The sequence below is a fragment of the Thermobia domestica genome, chromosome 5 (assembly GCF_964235325.1).
Source record: "Thermobia domestica chromosome 5, izTheDome1.hap1.1, whole genome shotgun sequence".
NCBI classification, from domain to species: domain Eukaryota; kingdom Metazoa; phylum Arthropoda; class Insecta; order Zygentoma; family Lepismatidae; genus Thermobia; species Thermobia domestica.
Window position 1 is genome coordinate 277,151,149 of NC_137458.1, and position 23,325 is coordinate 277,174,473.

The 23,325-nt window shown below is 36.6% G+C and overlaps 1 protein-coding gene across 1 annotated transcript in view; it reads right to left on the reverse strand.

Moving 5' to 3' along the window:
* LOC145686641 (NADPH oxidase 4-like) overlaps window positions 1-23,325 on the reverse strand; it is an 89,380-nt gene that overhangs the window by 48,403 nt on the left and 17,652 nt on the right. Inside the window, exons 2-3 of the mRNA XM_081760116.1 lie at window positions 5,512-5,607; window positions 1,781-1,979 (exon numbers count right to left, since the gene is read on the reverse strand). Of these exons, the coding sequence (XP_081616242.1) occupies window positions 1,781-1,979; window positions 5,512-5,607 (295 nt within the window). The remainder of the gene's footprint in view (window positions 1-1,780; window positions 1,980-5,511; window positions 5,608-23,325) is intronic.

A 23,325-nucleotide genomic window follows, 5' to 3' on the forward strand; every position in this document is an offset into this window, starting at 1 on the left:
CAATGCTGTAATAATGCCAACAGTAAAATACTGTGCCAGCATCTGGGCTCACAGAATATTTGCAAATAAAAAATTAAGGGAACAAATAAACAGAGTTCAGAGGGGAGTTATAATTAGAACAATAGGAATAATCAAAACACTACCGATAGAATCCTTACAGGTGCTTGCACTAGAAGAACCAATCCACTACCAAATACTAAGAGAAGCTATAAAACGATGGAAAACAAATAATGAAACTATAAAAATAATAGAGATTCTAGGTACAAATCCGAACAACGAAGACGAACTAAATATGTTGATAGAAAGAAAATGGCAGGAGGAATGGTACACTACAACAAAAGGAGAAAAGCTCAAAGAATATATACCAACTATCAAAGTAAGGAAAGAAATTGGTGAAATAAAGAAGGAAACTATGGAAGCGCTGTCGGGACATGGACCCTTCAAAACACATTTGAAAAGATTAAATATTGAAAATGACGAAATGTGTTCATGTGGAGAAATCCAAACACCTGAACACGTAATATGGAATTGTGAAAATTAGGTAACTAGTGAAGGAATAAGGAATCTCAGAGATGAACTTAGTGATGAAGATTGGACTAGCTTACGGTAGGATAAAACAAAATTCGATAACTTTCAAAAAATAACAGAGCATGTAGTGAGAAACCTATGGAATGAACGAACCCAACGAAGAAGGTAATTGAACAAATAGCACTATGAAAAGATACAATTAAAAAAAAAAAAAAAAATCAAATTCTAATAGAAACAATTTTAAAGTTCTGGCAAACACCCAGAACTATAGTACAAACTTACGTTTCTTTTTATTTATTTATTTATTTATTTATTTATGTCGTTTTTATTTCTATAACCTCTATTAACATTGTGTGTGTGTCAGTGTTGTGCGTGTTAGTGTAATAAACACATATGAGAAACAGTGTGATAAAAGCATAGAGAATCATGGAAGAAAGAAGAAACTACAAGACAGTTAACACCAAATGAGAAGATGTTGTTTTTTACACTGTGTTTTGTTTATTTTTTCTTTTTAAATTTTTACTTTTCAGGGTGGTGAATGCGCTGCTTCCCAATCATTTATATTATGTAGTAATCAAATATTTTCTTTCTTCTTTCAGGTTATTTTCTGCATGTAAAAGGATAAATAAAGGAAAATAAAACAAACAAACAAAAAAAAAAAAAAGAGAGAGAAATATAAGGGCATGGTTTTAAATATTAGGTGCCATGCTGAAAAGAAATGTGCCTCACCTCAATCTGCTGAGGTTGGACAGCCGAAAAGACAGGAAGATAATAAAGAAACCAAGTATAAGAGAGAGAATAAAGGCAAGAGGCAGTTGCGTCTGCCATAAATAAGTCCGAAAGTAATCGGCCAAGGCAGGGGGAAGTGGAGGCATAAAAAAAAAAAGTTACTGTATACGAATATAAAATAATTGCTTCCTTTCTAGTCAGGCCATGAACTTTCTAATTCACCCTCCTATATAAAGAGAAAGTATAAGGGAAAAGAATTCAAATTCTTGAAAATTTACTTACATGAGTGTATTTTAGTGTATATTGCAGTTCTTCAGATCATTTTTTGAAGAGTATGATTTTCCACTTGATAAACATTCAAATCTACTAACTTCGCAATAGAAATATAAGATTTTTTAATTTTTTTTTCAATTGTGACAATTATTATTATTAATAATAATAATAATAATAATAATAATAATAATAATAATAATAATAATAATAATAATAATAATAATAATAATAATAATAATAAACAACTTACTTGAAGCTATCACAATAGTAATGGCAATTGCCATATGAATAACTTTGACTTTTTCCAACCAAACTGTGAGAGCACTTCGAGAATATCGAGAGAGTATTTGGTGCAGAAACGAATTTACAGAACGACACATCGGCAGTAACACAAGACTGCAACTGAGATTCAATATTGCTGCTGTACCGCGTGACACACACAAGCCTCTCTGAAAGAAAGATAAATAAATAAAAAATTCAAGCCATTAACATTTCTAGTAACACGCACAAAATCATAAGCAGAAGCGATGCAGAGTAAAAAGCGTTGAGTTGATTTTGAGTTTAACATTCGTTCAGCAGCGAAGTTATACGAGACGTGGACCTACTGATTAACGTGAAATCCGAACCACATGAGTTCCCGCCGGGAATCGAACCCAGGTCGCAGATTAAAAAGAATAAACAATACTTGAAAGTTCTTGTTTGACACATGTACTGGTGATGCCAATGCTTAAGCCCGGCGAGAAATGATTCACAAAAATGAGCCGGAAAAACAACAAAAGATTACCATAATTTATGTATTCATTATTAAGTTACTTTTGTCGGATTGAGGCTTTAAAATGACGTGAAGGATTGTATGGATTTTGTGTAATGTGATTTTTAGCAATTTTTACACGATTTTCAGATTTATTTATTTAATTGTACAATAACTTATCGTATCATAGATCATCTTTAATATAATAATGATAAATATGATTTACAATCAAAATTCCCAACATAAAACAAGAACAATCTTCCAGAAGACTAGGAAACATGCTTCTAAACGAAACTAAAGATTGCAAAGACCTTACTAACAATTATAACGTTATCTGCTTCTTGCATAAGTAAAAAATATATCAAAATCCAATTGTGTAAACTTTCTATGTAAATATTTTTTATAATACATCGTCAAAGGCTTTGCAACAGCAATTACGTAAATAGACCTAGCATTTAGTACGATAAGATGAATGTAATTATCGTTTCTTCTTTTACTTATAAGGCACAAAATATTGTATTATTACTATTTTCCACAATTTATGAAAAACTGAAGAGTATAATATTGAAATTCTGAATTTTTTTAAAAAAATATATATTCTTGAAGATGTTTTCAAATTAATAATTGAGTAAATTGTTGTAGAAATATTTTCACATCGGAAAAATTTATACGTTGAAGCAGATCTTTTAAATTAACCTGTATTTGGAAGTTTAAAATACTATATCTTTTTATTTAAAAAAAGAAAAGAACTAAGCAATTTAGATATTTCACTTTAAAAAAGTAAAAATTTATATAAGAAATTATTAACAAGTATAAAAATTAATTCACATTGAAAGTGAAGTGAATAAAAGAAATTAAAAACAAAATTCTTATTTGTAAGTAGGGGATAGAATCTACTTTATTCTTATGCAATTTAATAATTGTAATAATAATAATTAATAGTTGTGCAAATAATAATAATTGATCAAACTTTACTAATGAGATAATTAGATAATTGGTGAACAGTGAGTTTACAAAGAATATATCTAGTCGCATAAGTCGAGTCTACATCATAATTGGATACAATTAAAACACTTATATGGTCGAAATGAATTTATGTCCATTATTTTAAAATAACACCTTATAGGTGTTAAATGAAAAGTAACGAAACCTTCCTCTCACTGACAATTGATGTCATTTTTTTTAAATGAAATTTAAGAGTTAATGGTAGTTCTACGTACTATCGCATTAATGATAGTGTCTATTGTTCTTGCTGGTGTCTTAATGGGCGTATAGTTTAGCATCAGTTTCATCTTCATAGATGGCGTGGTTCTCGTATAGCCTCAATTAACAATTGTTAACAAACACCCTGCTAACTTTCTAGAAGACTACGCACAAGGAGCTATCCTTAATTAACAATCATTAACAAAAAATTCTGAATAGTTTCTAAAAGACTATGCATGAGGAGTTAGCCTTAATTAACAATTGTTAACAAAATATTCTCTAAAGTTTCTAAGACTACGCACAAGGAGCTAGCCTTAATTAACAATTGTTAACAAAAAATTCTGTAAAGTTTCTAGAAAACTACGCATGAGAAGTTAGCCTCAAATAACAAATGTTAACAAGAAAATTCTGTAAAGTTTCTAGAAAACTACGCACCAGGTTTTAGCCTCAATTAACAATTGTTAACAAAAAATTCCGCAAACTTTCTAGAAGACTATGCATGAGAAATTGGCCTCAATTAACAATTGTTAACAAAAAAATCTCTAAAGTTTCTAGAAGACTATGCACAAGGAGCTAGTCTTAATTAACAATTGTTAACAAAAAATTTTGTAAAGTTTCTAGAAGACTATGCATGAGGAGTTAGCCTCAATTAACAATTGTTAACAAAAAAATCTTTTTGTCAAGTTTGTAGAAAGTTACGCATAAGGATCTGCCATGAAACATGTCGTTTCGTAGCTCGATGGGAACTATCGACTAAAATTATCTCATCCTCGATCAAACGTTTTTTTTTCCATTGTATACTACGAATATTGTATAATTCAATTTCTTAAACATAAGCGTTATTTCAATTGAACTAATTGTACTTTACGTCAGAAATAAGTCGAGTAAAGGAACAACTCACTTTGGAATTTAAATATCTTTCTGAGCTTAATAACAACGACAAAAAAGCAAAGGTGTTTGAAATAAAAGGTAGTTTAAAACTCGATAAAACTCGATAAAAACAAATTTACATAAATATGACATACTGAAATAATAAATATCGTACCTGGAATAAATATTCTTACTACTACTACTACTACTACTACTACTACTACTACTACTACTACTACTACTACTACTACTACTACTACTACTACTACTACTACTACTACTACTACTACTACTACTACTACTACTACTACTACTACTACTACTACTACTACTACTACTACTACTAATAATAATAATAATAATAATAATATAAATTCCCAAAGATCAGTTACCGTATAGTTCCTGAAATGTTAGAACAGGTTAGATATTTGAAAAAAAAAAAGGTTATAGTAATTTAAATAAAATACTAAATATAGTACTACAAATAAGTATATTGTTTGACATGAAGTATCAGAAGGAAAAATCGAAATAAAGATATAAAATACTGGATGATGGGATATTTGGAATAAAGTAACCAACGTAATTCCTTATTATATCTCGAACGTGTTCAGTTAAAGTTTAATGTTTATTAACTTGAATAAAATAAGACATATATTAATACGAAAAAAAAACAAGCGTATGTATGTGGTCAATATTTGCACCGAAAAGTCATGTTGTAAGCATAAAAGTTCGGAGGAAACAACTATTAAACAATGATCTTAAACAAAATACCGGATACAATACAATGTTAGAAATACTGAAATAACTAGTACTATATTCAAATAACAAAATATGTAAGGTATAAGAAAAAAGTTACGATAATCAATATATAATACTAAATTATCTGAAAATATGAAAAATTTAGTTCTGGTGTCAAAGTAGTTTAACGTGTGGCATAATTTAGCCGTATCATAAGAACTTATAATTTTTTAAAAGTAAATTTGTTACAATTTAACGTCAGACAAGTAAGTTTACAAGATCATTATACTCGGTTGAGAAAAAGGATAAAAATTCATTTTTAAAAAATGGCTCCATTTGCTTAGTAATTTAGAAACCATTTATAATTAGTTGTAGCTAATCACTTATAGTTGAGACAAAGAAAATCAAAAATTACTTACACCAAGCATCCTTCTTAAGTAATAGTGCTTAGGCTCCTTCTTATACATATTGTATGTTGACCAGAATATTGCATTGTTTACACCAATCCATGCTATCTGTAATAAACAAGAACAAGGAATTTTTAAAACGTAAAACAAAGGTTAACCATTTGCTATAGCAAGATCGAAAAGAAAAGAAAAAAAAAAAAACTAGGATTTCTCAGTGATCAAATGTTGCTTTTCCAACTTCGATATTTCCATGTAAAATTTGCGATTCCTCATTTGTTACACATTTCTTGAGAAAGCACTGGGAACGGAACTCTATGATTTCTCTTTTTTATAGCAATTGTTTATAATAAAAAAAAGTAATCAATTTATAAAATAACGTCATGTGAATTTTATCTTTATAATTCTATTATAAACTGATGCCGTGCAGACACCCTGGGAGCTCATACTTTTGGAACTTTATTATTATTATTATTATTATTATTATTATTATTATTATTATTAAATATTGTTCATTTCGGCAGGTCCTTGTACTAATGAGGATTTTCTTTTTCAATTTTAGATTTGGACCTGGAAATGTTTCTTCCACGTTTATCGATCTTCAGCTTTCTCTTAACTCTTAATATTTTCTTCTATTTTTCAAATTATTAATCAGTCGTTCTTCTTCTTCCTACTCCTCGCTTTCCTTCCATCTTTTCTTCTATGGAAGTGTCAAGAAGACAATTTATTTGCAAGATGTGTCCAATCCAATTGGTCTTTCTACGAAGGATGGTGGCTAGAAGTGTCCTCTCCTCTTCTATCCGTTTTAAAACATCTTTGTTTGTTGCTCTCTCTGTCCATTTTATCTTCTCCATCTTCCTCCAACACCACATTTCGAAGCTCTCTAAATATTTCTTCTCTAACTTCCGTAAAGTCCAAGTCTCTGAACCATACAGTCCAATGCTCCATATATAGCACTTCACCAACTTCTTCTTAAGTTCAATATTGAGCCTGCTAGTTAAGAGTGATCTTTTCTTGTTGAATGCTTCTTTAGCTATGGCTATTCTTGACCTGATCTCTTTGGTGCAGTAAGCGTCTCTCGTCAAAATATTTCCCAGATACTTGAAATTATCGATCTCTTCAAGTTCTCTTTGTTCTACTCTGATCCATAAGGGCGTGTTTCCACGGGATATACTCATGACTTTCGACTTTTCGATGTTGATTTCCAGTCCATACAGTTTTCCAGTGTCAACTATTTTGTCAATCATCTCTTGTGGTCCTCTTTCGCTTGATTTCTTAAAACATGTTGTTGAATAAATGATATTCTAAGAACCATAGTTAATAATATCAGTTCTCATCCGAAAATTAATATTCTCCATTTCTCTACCATATCAAATTAAAGCAAAATTGAAGCTACATTCATTCTTCGATTTTTACGGACCTCGGAAGCAACGAACGAAATCTGTAGCAGTCGAATCAGTCTGAAAGTTCTGATTTTAAATTAAAAATGTTAAACTTACTGTATAATAATATATGTTTACAGTGTACAGGTATTCCATTGTCCGATTAGCTCATGTAAAGGGTTAAAAATACAGAGGTGTATTATTATTCCTTCTTTCATAGTCTAATTGTTGACATTAACCATGGCAGACTTGGTAGTGAAAATTGCGGACAATCGGCTACATCGGACCGCTTTTGTCTCCCTTTTAGTCTATTAAAACGAGGGAGAGTGTATTTGAACGAGGATAAGTTAAAATGGATCTCCTCAAAGTAAAACGTATTCATAAACGTATGAAGAGTAAAGCTTCTTTTTAAATTCGTTGAGTACTACCCTGAAAAGTTATAAAATCTCATCTCGAGGGGCAGAAATTCCCATTTTACTCCTGAACTTCCCACACTCTACTAATAACAAAATTTTCTAAACTTAAAAACCATGAACAGTGAAATGAAACCATGAACATTAGTGTATTATCAGTCATTTTCTTCAATATATGAGTAAATAATTCAAAACTTCCCATCGTCTCCGTTTATCAAACAGTTTATCAACAAGTATTTTTCTTAATTGAAATACACAATTGAAAATGTTGATGAAAATAAGTACATTTTATAGTGAGTTGTTTTAATCACACTTTTGTGCCTTAATCTTATACTGAACGTAACAAAATTAGATAAACGTCATTCTTCAGTCATTTCGTATGGAACGATTTGGAAGTTGGACGTTTCTCGTTTTATTTTCTTCCGTTAATTCTGTTCTTTCATTTCTTTGTTTTAAACCATAGTACAATTAACGTTTTGAGATTTTTAGATTTGAGATTAACGTTTTTTAGCACTTGTTTCTGAGATTCACAACTCACTGCATAAATTATTTTAACACTAACATACATTTTACAGTAACAAAATTCGACAATTAACAGTAATTGGCGTCAATGGAATGCATAAATGGAAAATCTCATAAATCAGTGCTATTCAACCGGGGGTACGCGAAGATGTTTCTGGGGGTACGTAATCCTAAAATAAGCATATTATAATATTTATTTATTAAATGATCACAGTGGAAGAAAATTTTGAAATTTTCCATGTTAATTTTTTCGGATGTGTAGTTTATCCCCCTGTAATAGTCTTTTGATTGGCACACTGATTTTCCTTTTATTGGGTCTCTATTTGTCCCGCTTTTTAATCAACAGAACATGTGTATTAAGTTTAGTAAGTTCATTTCGATTCAATTTCTTTTAAACAGCTTCATGGTACTAGCGTTTCTGGCATGTAAAATTGGGGGGGGATCAAAGAAAGTTATTTAAATGGTACTACCTAGTCCAACTTGTTTATTATCTTCGATTCCATTTGTTATCTTTTTTGCTTACATTCACAGACCCTCTGAGGTATATCAAGAACTCTGTTATAATCGTTTCACAGCCTGAATATTATATTCCAAATAAATATAATAATTGATATTAATATGTTATTCTGTCGTTAGTAAATAAATAAAATTAGAATAAAATATTGAATATTTTGTACTTGAAAATATCGAGAGGACGCGTCCCCCTCATCCCCCCGCCAGAGATGCCCGTGCTTCAGGGGTACACAATTGGATGGCGAACTGTGTCTAGGGGTACGCGAGAAAAAAGGTTGAATAGCACTGCCATAAATCCTGCTAATTTTTACGAAAACTCCCTTTATCACATTTCGAGAAATCGTCAAAATAATTCCACAATATGAGATTTTCTCCACGGGTTGGCATCATTGTACTAGGGTTTTTCACCTAAAATCAGCAATCAAGAACACTGACGCCTTCGTCACATGCCTTTACAAATTACATAAATACAGGGTCTTCTAAAAAATGTACTCAGACTTTAACTGGCTATTATATACATATTTAACTTTGATTAAGGTATTCATTGGCATCAGATCTAATAAAATAAATTACATCTCGTCTGATTTATCCCTGCGTGCGGCTAAGTTGCGAAATAATTTCCTTGTTTACAAGTGACATCAGTCACACGACAAGGTTGCAAGAGGTACTGGTTTTAGTTGTGGTTTTCTTTCATATGCAGTTTTTCAAGAAAATGAAAAAGGATATGATGCACCGGATCACATTTAATGAAAGCAGTCATGTACACACTGTAAGTCGTCGTGCCGCTGAATACGTAAAACTACTCAATAAGGGATCAAATACTAAAACATGTAGGTGGCTGCAAACTTAATTTTCCCATACGAAAACAGAACTTAAAGAATATTAAATAGTGTGTACAGTGCATACATATACCTATTTTACATATCAACTTTTTGCCCTATTTGCATATGGGATATTTAAATTTTCGTGTTATATTTACATTTAATTTTTAAAATAAAGGATTAGGTGTGGAATCATTAATCAGATTTAAATTTGTTTATATATATTATTATGTGATTTATCGGGAGGTGAAGCATATAATTATGTATATTCAGTGTTCATTTAGATATTAATCATATGTATCATGTATTTTGAAGAGAATCCAAGCTTCAGTATCTCGTTCTGGAAGAACGTAGAGTTAAAAAAAAAAAAAAAAGAATAGTTTCAAAGCAGAGTCTTTGTGTGGACGCAAAAGCTAGGTGGTCTGGAAGAGGACAGTAAAGCATAGTATCCATCTAACTTTCCTTTTTATAGACGTACCCAGGCACATGGAGTATATGTCAAGATATGGATTCTTATATTTAGTCTTTTATACGTGAGGAAGTAACATTTCCGCTCGGTGCCGGAGTGCCCGAAAAATCTATTGTTACATGAAGGAGCTGGAACCTAGCATGTACATGTCGAAACGGCGAATACAAAGACGTGTGACTTTTGCAAACCACGCCTACAAGTCACACATATTAGTATGCAAGCGTCTGTATACCAACGGACGTCTCTGGCTGGCGCAGTGATCCGCCAATTTCAAACTATACTTGAGAAGCTATGATTCGGTGCTATTCCTGTTAACAGTCTTCACCCCTTTTGTGTAGAGATGTTCCACACATAATTCTTTATTAATATGTTTAAAGTTCTCTTGATGTATTCGTTATGATTTTTGTTTACTAAATTAGGTCGTAGCTAGTTTTAGCGTTTATTATTGTAAAATAAAAGGCTTATATTGAAAAAGGTAGTAGCTCCCACAGTACGTGAATGAAATAGGATACGTAAGAGCCATGCCACCATGTTCCAGCAGACGTCTCCTGCAGGAGGGACAAGACGACAGAAAGAATTTTCATTTGTAACTTATTAACTATCAGATGACAGCACTTGGTATTTTCAATATATGCATATTTTTACTTATAGAGTCATTTTGTAATGAGTTTCAACAAGTCTTGTGCTGATATACATTATAAACAAGAAAAATCAGTGCTTAAAGAACCCCTCTCACCCCTCTCATACAGGTGGGAACCTTTCGAAGTCACTCACCAGGTGTCTCCCTGGGATGGACACAAGAAAGGGTGAGAGAGGACAGTCATTTTTAAAAGTTTCAAATGTTTATACAGTGCTTTTTCAATCAAATTTAATATAAATATCAATTAACAGGTATGAGTAGAAAGCTGCATGTTTGTACTTTCAAGTGATAGCAGCAACTTCGTGATTAAACATTACAGAAAATCACAATGATAATTAAAAGGTGAAAAAGTGTGTTTTTAAGAAATAAGTAGGTCACAAGGGGTGGCTAAACACGCTTCTCTGATTCCCCTTACGTCACTTTGCCCCGTCATAAGAAAACTTGCTATATTGGGCGCGAGCCTATATTTTTGTCCTGAAATGGAAAAATATAAAAACAATTGGCAGTGCAGAGACAGTTAAGTTGGTTTTCAAAACGCGAAGCGACAAGGTAGTTTTCTCTGGACGCATATAGCGGCTGTATAGTACTTATCGTGGCGGTGCATTTGGTCAGTGCGTTTTGTGTTGTGCCAATCTTACAGAGTTGGTTAATTGTTAACCATGAATTGTGTTTACATGTGTTACTTCCAACTTAAAACAATATTAGCAATATTATAAGTTTCACGCAGTTCTCTCTGAAACTTTCATACAAAACCGGCACTGGATGCGAGCACTTGTTTAAAAAAAAAACATTAAACTCTTTTTCGCCTAGCCGGTAAACTCTTCGCTAGCTAGACAAACTAGTACATACAGAGATATTCGTATTTATCTTCATTTTTTTTACATATTTAAACTGTTTTTTTTATTCTTATTGTTGTAACATGTGTGTGATCCGCGGTAATTAACTGTGCCATTACCAACCGCATCAGCGAACTCATAAACACACTAACATGGTGCAACGAGTGTCTGTATCATAACACGACACAAGTGCTGGTCAACAGCCAGGCCTTTTAATACGGACACCTCAAAAACTCCAGCGAGACGGCAACAGAGGCTGCAAGATTCTCGAGACCAGCAGAGATCATCTCATCATGCTGCTGTAGGTCCAGTGAGACGGTGAAGAGTCGACCAGAGGAGAACTCCAAGCAACAGAGCATGCCAATGGGAAGAGGTGTGCTTACCAGGGATGCTGACTTCCAGGAAGGACCAAGGATGAATACGACGACGACGATCCCGAGTGTAACAAAACACTAAGATTATGTGCACGAACAATATCCGGTGAAAAAAAGGCCTTAAGAGAGTAAAAAAATTTCAGCGCTTTAAAATTGTTTTAATCGTATAAAGAAATTCATTAGTGAGTGATATTTTGTACAGTGTGTTTTCCCGTGTGCTTTTAAAAAAAAATTAAATGGTTTCTACCAGGATCTCTTTCGTCTTTCTTGAACTTCTCCAGGAGAACCAAGGTATGTGAAAAAAAATTAAATGTGCCCTGTTTTATTTCAGCTGCTGGGAGTATGCAGAGCCTATGAGGCATGAAAGCCAGAACTTTTGTTGTTGTAGCGTGGGTAATCTATTTGGTGATTTCACCTGGAATTAAAACTACATATCTTTGAAATTCAGAGTCTCATGTTCACCAAAATTTAACGTATTATTTTTATTTGGCAAATTATTTTCTTTTATTTATTTTATTTCTCTACCGATTAGTTGGTGTGTAAGAGGTATCTATGTCTGGGCCTTCAGCCATCTTATTAATATTAATTAATTATAGTCATTTCCCCCACTTCTCATATTCCTCCTCAGATACCTCCTCTGCACCCCACAAAACGTGGCTTTCCCTGGCGCGTGGGGCCCGTTCACTCCAGGTGAAATTTTATTTCCCTTTGTATCTTTGTTTTGCTAAGAAGCTTGGTGGCGTGTAAAAGTAACTTCATTCTGTTTTTCTTTCTTTGGATATTGCTTTGAATGAAGCCACAAGCAACCAAAGGGATTACCCACAATGTTCATGCCGTCAATATAAGCCTTCCGCGGATCAGTTTAATTTTATTTACATTTTTGACGCGCAGAGACATCAAGAGAATTTAATGTGTTTATTTTGTTGTTTTTTCTTGCATTTATTGTTTTTTTTGTGTGTGATTTAGAGATATATCTGATTTGTTTATAATTTTGAAGGGGGATCCAATTCAATTATTTAGAGCAGTTAGGACACTTAGAGTTTCGAAATCTTTGTGTTTTAATGGTATTGACGCGAAGTCAAGTTAGAAAAATGGACGAGTTCGCGGGAGAAAACTTTAACCAATTAGGAGAGTTTGGCGAAAATTTAGAATCACGTTCTGAAGATCGCGTTGGCACTGCCCAGACTTCTCCAGGGCAGGATGTAGAAGCAGTAGTTTTACACACTGAGAACGATGTTAGGATCACTGAACCGGAGCATGTAAAGGAACCTGTTCCGAGTACCTCCGCGCAAGTCACAGGTAACACGACCGACCCGTGTCTCATGTCACTAATGACAATGTTGAAGGGAATTTCAGAGAAGTTAGAAAATCAGGAAAAGAAACAGGAGAAAGTAATGCAGGAAATTACAGGCCAATTAGGCAATCAGGAACGAAGACAAGAGGAGATAGCTAGGAAGTTGGAGCAACAGGAACAGAGGCAGGAGCAGGCTAGCCAGAAACTATTAGAAAGATTAGAAATCGTAGAGAAGGAAATAACAGTTAGTATTAGGCAAGAGTTAATGCAAAATGTCCAGGAACTCGAGGCTAAGATTACTTCTACTGCGGGCAACCTGGACACGAGAATCACTGCGTCCTGTCAAGAGCTGAAGGACTCGATTCAGGAGACGGATGAACGAGTTCGTCAGTTAGAGATAAATGCGGGAAATAGGATTGAAGAAGTGACTGAAGCTCTTAGTTCAGACTTCGCGAAGGTAGATCGCGAAGTAAACCATTTGAATAGTGAAGTAGAGAAAGTAGGTGAAAACGTCACTGAAGTAAACAATCAAGTGCAGGGCGTAAGAGAGCATGTTGGAAATTTGACAGGCAGACTAGATGGTGTGGAGAGCACTGTAGGCCAGCTGCAGTCCAAGCTGAGACGGGCCGAGTTACGCTGGGAAGAACAGTTAGAACTGTTGCGTGATTCTGTCAGGGAGAGAAGTAGTGACGAGAATGTCTCAGCCTCTGTCTCGAATACGAGAGCCGAGTCTCCTGTAGCCGGTCCAAGTAACGCGAGACAGACGTCGGAAATTTCGAGACAGGAGAGCTCGAGTGAACACACTGCCTTCCCAACGAACCCAGGACCACAGCCGTGCCAGATTGCGTCAGCTTTAGGGTTTCTGCATCGAGATTTGTCTCTTCCAACGTTTGATGGATCTGAGACCGAAGTCCAAGCGCATAACTTCCTGTTAGAATTAGACAGTTATTTTGAGCTCACTGGCGTACCAGAAGAGCGACGTTTAGCCTTCACCACGAGATGTTTCAAGGGCATCTCGCGTAGATGGTATCAGGTGACGTCAGTGAAGTGCAGAACTTACCAAGAACTAGTTACTCAATTTCGCGAGACCTACCTTAGCGAGGAGAAACTAGCTAACCTTCGTGCTTCAATATTGACATCTCGTTTCGAGACACGAGGAAACAAAAAACCGACCGAGTATTTGCTCGAGCTGCTCCATACGAACAGCATATTGGACCCACCCTTACCACAACAGGTTTTACCTAAAGTCCTTCCAAGACAGCTTCCATTTTCCATTTACCGCTGCATTGTATCCTCGAAGCCACGTACTATTGAGGAGTTACTGGGAATCGTTGGTGAACTCCAGAGTACGTATCAGCCTCCGAGTAGTAACAGCAGGAGGGGAGAGAAGACAGCAGAATTAACATGTTGGCAGTTGAAGAAGGGGAGAGAAGACAGTCACCCCCTCCTCCGAGAAACAATAGGCCGAGTAATCCCTCACGAGTAAACAGAAGGCAACATAGGAATAATGGGCCTTATCAACAGAGGGGTAGTAGAGGCACACCGCGTAATGCTGACAATAATGAGAGAGAAGGAGAAAGTTGGCAACAGCGCGGCAGCGGTATGCAGCGTCGAGACAGCAGGGCGTCTAGGGGAGCTAACGGTGGTCGTAGAGGTCAGAGGCGTGGCCGGAATGTAGGTCGGAACTACAACAACAACACAGGAAATAGAAGTGACTATGCGCAGGAGATCAATGAACTGCATGCACAAGAGCAAAGGGCTGGTCAGCAGTCGAGATCTGAGCCGTCTCGTGGCCCTTCGAGATCTAACAGCCCGAACAATGCGAGAAACTGAGGTTTCCTCGCACCTCTTCAGAAAAGCGTTAGGGAAGAGTATTGTCTGAATATTCCTTCTGAGCTTGCAAATGTAAATTTTGAGGAAGTGCGTAATAGAAATATATTATATGACACACATAGCGAAAACTGTGAAACAACAGTTAAGGAAGTTGAAAATAATGTAGAAATTGTAGAGATTGATAATTGTAAGAAGTGTGATGAAATAATTAGTAAAAAACACTTTACCCATGAAGAAAATACCGACGTTCGCCAAACTGAAATTTGTTTATTGTTAAAAGATGGGAAAAGAATTAGTTTGGATAGAAAGAAATTTGATGAGACGAACGCGATATTTCGTGATGTCCTTGACTCTAGTACTGGGAATTTACCCTCAAATAATGTAATTATTTTGCCGGAAGTAGAAATTGTTTTGTTTGGGGAGATAATGGCATTGTTAGACACTGGAGCGACCATCAGCGCTTTGTCGCAGTCTCTGTGGGAACGCGTGAAGGAGCGCAAGCCCCCACCATATTTCATTAAGTCCACCAATATTAGGGTTACTTCAGCTTTTGGTAAATCAGTAGCCTCGATTTTGGGACAAGCGATGTTGGAGATAGAGATCGATGGTAGAGATTATTACACAACTGGAATAATCGTGAAAGGGCTGAACAGAGATCTAATTTTGGGCTCACAATTCTTTTCAGAAAGTAGAGCGATTTTAAATTATGAAGAGAATATGTTGCAGCTTAACCATCCCCACAGAACAGAGGTTTCTTTTCGAGATATTCAAATTGAAGAAGATGAATTGATAATAAGAAAATTAACCTGGGAGTTCGATGACGAGACGGTAGATTTATATAATCCCGGTCTAAGTAGTATGTGCGTGTCGAGTGGACGACCGCATACTAACGTTCAGCTGAAATTGCTTAATGCAGGAGAATGTCGCCAGATGGAGTCGACAACACTGCGCACGAGGTTGGATGATGGAAGATTCCCAACCACCGCTGAACTGGCGAATGTAGTATACTCGCCCCAAGAGTGGAAGAAGGTTCGAACCCAGGCTACACCATCAGAGATTCGTGAGCATGTCGAAAAGTATACCGAATTGACTGGGGATGAGAAAAGACAGTTATACGAAGTGCTCTACAAGCATAGGGAGATATTTGACGAAAAGCCCGGATGCATTAAGAACTACGAACACACCATCGAGGTCACAGATGACAGGCCCCTAAAAGCTAGGACGTATCCATATGCACTGAAGCATAAGACCCAGGTGACCAACACCATAAATCGGTGGGTGGCGTGGAATATAGTGAAGAAATTTCCTACTTCATATACTAACCCGTTGGTAGTAGTGCCAAAGAAGGACGGCAAATTACGCATATGTATTGATGGGAGAAAATTGGGAGAGATCACGCGTAGTCAATACGACCAGCCTATACCAGCACTTTGTACGCTTCAAGACCTTTGTGATAGACGTTATATCTCATCGATAGACGCAGTCGAAAGTTTTACGCAAGTACCAGTACATAAAGATAGCCAAAAGTACTTAGGTTTTCTTCATGAAGGCATTACATATGTGTTTGTTAAACTTCCTTTCGGAACGAAGCAAAGTCTAGCTTCATGTGTTCGTGCGATCGATTCGATCCTCGGAGATGAATGTAAGGAGTTCAGCGGCCACTACGTCGATGACGTAATAGTTGCCAGCTTTTCGTACGAGGAACACATGCGCCACCTAGATAAGGTGCTAGGAAATTTACGCGCAGGTGTGGTAACTCTGCGGCTGAAAAAGTGTCAATTCGCTAGACAGAGAATTAGTGTGTTAGGCTATGAACTTTCGCCTGAGGGCATAGAAAAGTCACCTGAGAAAATAGAAAAAGTAATGTCATTCAGAAGACCACGTAACGTACGTGAATTACGTAGTTTCATTGGCTATTGCCAATTTTATAGGATATTTAGCACGCAATACTCAGAAATACTCTTTCCGCTTTTCCAACTACTAAAGAAGGGAGTGAAGTTTCAATGGCTTCCGTGCCATGAGGAAGCATTCATCCGTATCAGGGAAGTTTTTCAGCAGAAAGTAGTTTTGAAGAAACCACTCCCAAATAAACAGCTAATATTGGAATGCGATGCATTTGATGTGAGCTGTTCGTCGCATTTATATCAACTCGATGAAGATGGAAACATTCGAGTGATTGGTATGACGTCACGAGTCTTCAATTCCGCGGAACGTCATTACGGAATCACAGAGCGTGAGTGCGCAGCGGTGATTGATGGGGTGAATAAATTCAAGCATTATTTGGTGGGTAATTTCTTTAAAATCCGTTCAGATCATCAATCACTTCGTTTCTTGTCGCTGTGCAGACTCACCTCACAGAGGCTTGTAAGATGGGTACTCGCACTCAGCGTACTTTCTTTCGAATTTGAGTACGTCCCATCGAAAGAAAATCTGAGTGATTACATGTCGAGATACCCGTCCAACACTGGGAAGTAATTTGATGAAAACAAGAAGTTAGTAATAAACGAGTCCTTACTGACCATACTAACTCAGATCCCCGGAAAACTTAGGGAACTGGTAGCCATCTTACCGGAAATGCAGTCATCGGACCCAGTGTTTGGGGAAATAAAGAAGAAATTACTAGAACAAGACAAGTCAGGGAAAATAGAAAGCAGCAACCATCAGTATTTGATCTCTAATGGACGGTTGTGCAAGCGTGACCGTGATGGCTTACCTATTTGCATACCGGAAGTGCTTGTGCAGCCATTATTGGAATATTATCACGACGAACGTGGACATCTGTCCGCCAGCAAACTGGTGCCAATGCTATCTGAGTATTTTGTATGGCCAAAGATGCGAAATGCAATCAGGAAGTTTACAGCTTCATGTGGCACATGTCAGAAAGCATCCCCCCACATGTTTATTAGCCGGGACCACTGAATCCTGTGTTAATTGACAGACACAGCTACATGATCTGTCTCGATTGGCTAGGGCCACTTCCGGTTGGGGTAGGTAATGTCAGCTACGTTCTCGTCTGTGTGGATGCTTTCTCGAAACTGATTGGTCTGTTTCCTTGCAGAAAAGCCACCACAAATTCTGCAATCAGAAAATTGAAGGAATTCCTTAAACTGTGCCCGTCAGTGGAGGTAGTCCTGACGGATAATGGGACACAGTTCACCAGTGCCAGGTGGAAGAAAGAACTCATGGAGTTAGGCCTAAAACCCATCTATAGTACACCATATTATCCGCAAGGGAATATGGCGGAAGTAGGGGTACGATCGACAGTGAGAATGTTACGTAAACTGTGCCATGACAAGCAGCGTGAATGGCCAAAACATCTAGAGAAAATAGAGAAATGCTTAAACGCTTCTGTACATCTGTCGACTGGCCTAAGTCCGTATGAAGTGCATTTCGGACAGTCACCATCAAAAGAAATAGCTAAACTATTTGAAGTTCCAGAGTTAGAGAAACACAAGAGCCTACAATACTATTCAGATAGCGGCCCGGAACTTAAAGAAATCTGCACAAGAGAGAAAGAAACACTTTGATAAACGTCACCAAACTGTGCATTTCGAAGTTGACGATTTAGTGTTGGTGCGCTGCTTTCCAAAGTTAGATGCTTTCTCTGGTGTAACCAAGAAACTCTTATTTTTATACTCGGGACCCTATTCTGTCTTATCCAAGACAGATAAGAATATATACTCGCTGGGAGATCCGGCCACTAAAGAGATATCATGAAGAGAAACGCCTTCCACCTTAAAAAGTATGTGGAACGTGGAAGTACAGCACAGCAGGGTGCTACAGGCCGGCCTGAGTAAGAAAAAAAAAGAAGGCAGTCAGCTGTTTACCTGAAGGAACTTCCTTCTTCCTCTCGAGCGAGCACCACAGAAAAGGTGACCGAGAGAAAGATAATTATCTTTGTGTACATATATATCTATATTGTTGTTAGGTAGTGCTGTATTTTTGCTTCTCTTTTCGTGTATTTAGATTTTCAGTGTTTGTTTATATCTAGTGTTTATGTTTTTATGCATTAATATTATGTCGAACTATTCACTCCTTTAAGAATCTGCAACGTTTATATAAATAACTTTGCATCTTCTCTGAAGGGGGATAGTATGTACAGTGCATACATATACCTATTTTACATATCAACTTTTTGCCCTATTTGCATATGGGATATTTAAATTTTCGTGTTATATTTACATTTAATTTTTAAAATAAAGGATTAGGTGTGGAATCATTAATCAGATTTAAATTTGTTTATATATATTATTATGTGATTTATCGGGAGGTGAAGCATATAATTATGTATATTCAGTGTTCATTTAGATATTAATCGTATGTATCATGTATTTTGAGGAGAATCCAAGCTTCAGTATCTCGTTCTGGAAGAACGTAGAGTTAAAAAAAAAGAATAGTTTCAAAGCAGAGTCTTTGTGTGGACGCAAAAGCTAGGTGGTCTGAAAGAGGACAGTAAAGCATAGTATCCATCTAACTTTCCTTTTTATAGACGTACCCAGGCACATGGAATATATGTCAAGATATGGATTCTTATATTTAGTCTTTTATACGTGAGGAAGTAACATTTCCGCTCGGTGCCGGAGTGCCCGAAAAATCTATTGTTACATGAAGGAGCTGGAACCTAGCATGTACATGTCGAAACGGCGAATACAAAGACGTGTGACTTTTGCAAACCACGCCTACAAGTCACACATATTAGTATGCAAGCGTCTGTATACCAACGGACGTCTCTGGCTGGCGCAGTGATCCGCCAATTTCAAACTATACTTGAGAAGCTATGATTCGGTGCTATTCCTGTTAACAGTCTTCACCCCTTTTGTGTAGAGATGTTCCACACATAATTCTTTATTAATATGTTTAAAGTTCTCTTGATGTATTCGTTATGATTTTTGTTTACTAAATTAGGTCGTAGCTAGTTTTAGCGTTTATTATTGTAAAATAAAAGGCTTATATTGAAAAAGGTAGTAGCTCCCACAGTACGTGAATGAAATAGGATACGTAAGAGCCATGCCACCATGTTCCAGCAGACGTCTCCTGCAGGAGGGACAAGACGACAGAAAGAATTTTCATTTGTAACTTATTAACTATCAGATGACAGCACTTGGTATTTTCAATATATGCATATTTTTACTTATAGAGTCATTTTGTAATGAGTTTCAACAAGTCTTGTGCTGATATACATTATAAACAAGAAAAATCAGTGCTTAAAGAACCCCTCTCACCCCTCTCATACAGGTGGGAACCTTTCGAAGTCACTCACCAGGTGTCTTCCTGGGATGGACACAAGAAAGGGTGAGAGAGGACAGTCATTTTTAAAAGTTTCAAATGTTTATACAGTGCTTTTTCAATCAAATTTAATATAAATATCAATTAACAGGTATGAGTAGAAAGCTGCATGTTTGTACTTTCAAGTGATAGCAGCAACTTCGTGATTAAACATTACAGAAAATCACAATGATAATTAAAAGGTGAAAAAGTGTGTTTTTAAGAAATAAGTAGGTCACAAGGGGTGGCTAAACACGCTTCTCTGATTCCCCTTACGTCACTTTGCCCCGTCATAAGAAAACTTGCTATATTGGGCGCGAGCCTATATTTTTGTCCTGAAATGGAAAAATATAAAAACAATTGGCAGTGCAGAGACAGTTAAGTTGGTTTTCAAAACGCGAAGCGACAAGGTAGTTTTCTCTGGACGCATATAGCGGCTGTATAGTACTTATCGTGGCGGTGCATTTGGACAGTGCGTTTTGTGTTGTGCCAATCTTACAGAGTTGGTTAATTGTTAACCATGAATTGTGTTTACATGTGTTACTTCCAACTTAAAACAATATTAGCAATATTATAAGTTTCACGCAGTTCTCTCTGAAACTTTCATACAAAACCGGCACTGGATGCGAGCACTTGTTAAAAAAAAACACATTAAACTCTTTTTCGCCTAGCCGGTAAACTCTTCGCTAGCTAGACAAACTAGTACATACAGAGATATTCGTATTTATCTTCATTTTTTTTACATATTTAAACTGTTTTTTTATTCTTATTGTTGTAACATGTGTGTGAGCCGCGGTAATTAACTGTGCCATTACCAACCGCATCAGCGAACTCATAAACACACTAACATGGTGCAACGAGTGTCTGTATCATAACACGACACAAGTGCTGGTCAACAGCCAGGCCTTTTAATACGGACACCTCGAAAACTCCGGCGAGACGGCAACAGAGGCTGCAAGATTCTCGAGACCAGCAGAGATCATCTCATCATGCTGCTGTAGGTCCCGTGAGACGGTGAAGAGTCGACCAGAGGAGAACTCCAAGCAACAGAGCATGCCAATGGGAAGAGGTGTGCTTACCAGGGATGCTGACTTCCAGGAAGGACCAAGGATGAATACGACGACGACGATCCCGAGTGTAACAAAACACTAAGATTATGTGCACGAACAATATCCGGTGAAAAAAATGGCCTTAAGAGAGTAAAAAAAATTCAGCGCTTTAAAATTGTTTTAATCGTATAAAGAAATTCATTAGTGAGTGATATTTTGTACAGTGTGTTTTCCCGTGTGCTTTAAAAAAAATTAAATGGTTTCTACCAGGATCTCTTTCGTCTTTCTTGAACTTCTCCAGGAGAACCAAGGTATGTGAAAAAAAAATTAAATGTGCCCTGTTTTATTTCAGCTGCTGGGAGTATGCAGAGCCTATGAGGCATGAAAGCCAGAACTTTTGTTGTTGTAGCGTGGGTAATCTATTTGGTGATTTCACCTGGAATTAAAACTACATATCTTTGAAATTCAGAGTCTCATGTTCACCAAAATTTAACGTATTATTTTTATTTGGCAAATTATTTTCTTTTATTTATTTTATTTCTCTACCGATTAGTTGGTGTGTAAGAGGTATCTATGTCTGGGCCTTCAGCCATCTTATTAATATTAATTAATTATAGTCATTTCCCCCACTTCTCATATTCCTCCTCAGATACCTCCTCTGCACCCCACAAGTGTTAGAAACATATTACCTCTACAGCAATGCTGGAGCCAGGGAAAAAAAAACATTATGGAGCTAATATGTACAGTATATATGTAAGCCTATACACAGACCATGCGTCACTGGCTGAAACGTTCGCATGGCCGGACAGACTTTCTATGCTTTTGCGTCACTACGTTAATTATTTTATTTCATTATACAGAAGTAAGCCGAATTACAGGTGAGACAGATAAACGAGTCTTTTTTTTTATTTCTAGTCCTACGTAGCGACGCAACTAGGGTAGTTATCGTCCGGGGCAAGAGCTCGCCTTAGCGCCCTCTTTCCCTGACCAACCAAACCTAAACGCTCCTCGACTACTCCTGATATTGGCATTATACGTAATTCTCATATTCCATTTTCTCTTCAAGTGGTAAAGCTTGATTTCAAAATTGCGGTGCATAATTTAATTTTTAGTAGCTTACAAGACAAAACACAAAACTAATTAGTATTATATTGCCAAATAAAATGAAAGTAGCATGCTTGAGAGATATTCTTATAATCTTACCATAATAACAGCAAATCTCAATGCTTTTGGAATTATTTGGGATGTGCATACGTGTATAATGAGTCAACAATCTGTCGCTTTAGAGTAGAATATTTAATTATGACAAACAGTCAAGCTGTTGTCTCGAGTATTATACTCGGACATTTTGCAAATCTCTTAAATTGATGTAAGTTAAATGAAAAACACAAAAAGCTGGAACTAAAATTTAACTCTACGGGCTGTTTTGAATGCAAATGCTTTTATGATGTCTTCAAAAGATAGCTTTGAAGCTAACTTATGCTTTATCGATATGATGCTAAGATTGGTGAGTCGTTGTTGTTCTGTTAAGTTTCTGACGTGTTTTTTAATGAACTTTAGTTTGCTAAAACTCCTTTCCTTGTGTTATGGTAAAAATAAATATTTGCCGAGTTTTGCGACCCCCACCCCGGCGGCCGGGCCACAAGTCCCGTTTGTCCCCCTTAGTTACGTCACTGGTCCTACGGGTTTCAAATACTTGTGAAATTATTTAATAGATAGAAGGAAGTACTTAACTCACTGTCGCTAAAATTGAAGGGCTATGGCTTCTCAGATGTAGCACGTTCAACATGGAGATGCGTGGTCAGTGCATCACCTCTAAGATGTCATTATTTCTGACCTTCTGGACCTGAATTCGCTACTTCTTAAATTACGTAGTTCCCCAATTTGCCTTATGATGATGAAAAAAATTTACGGCACATGATTCTGTTTTGAAGACTAAAGATGGAAAAATTAAGAAGCTGGAAAGATTGATTGATTGACTTTTACGTCCCGTTCAGCAGCGAGGCTATATGAGACGTAGACCTACTGATTAACGTGGAATCCGAACCACATGAGCTCCCGCCGGGAATCGAACCCGGGTCTCCCGCGCCAAAGGCACGTACGCTAACCGCTTAGCCACGGAGGAGCTCAAGCTGGAAAGAAACTGGAGAACACAAAAAAACTCACGCAATCGTGGTTGTCTACCATAAATCCCACTTGGTGCAAGCTATAGTCAAACCAGGGACTCCACGCGTCAGAGGAGAACGTTCTACTACTAGTCACCGTGACTAGGGATGGCCACAAAGTTCCTGTTCCGCGAGGAACCGGATCTCGGAGATCTGGTTTTCAGAATCCGTTCTGGAATCGGTTCCGGACCTGGATCCGAAAACCCGGTTCCAGAACCGGATCTTAGGAACCGGTTCCAGACCTGGATCCGAA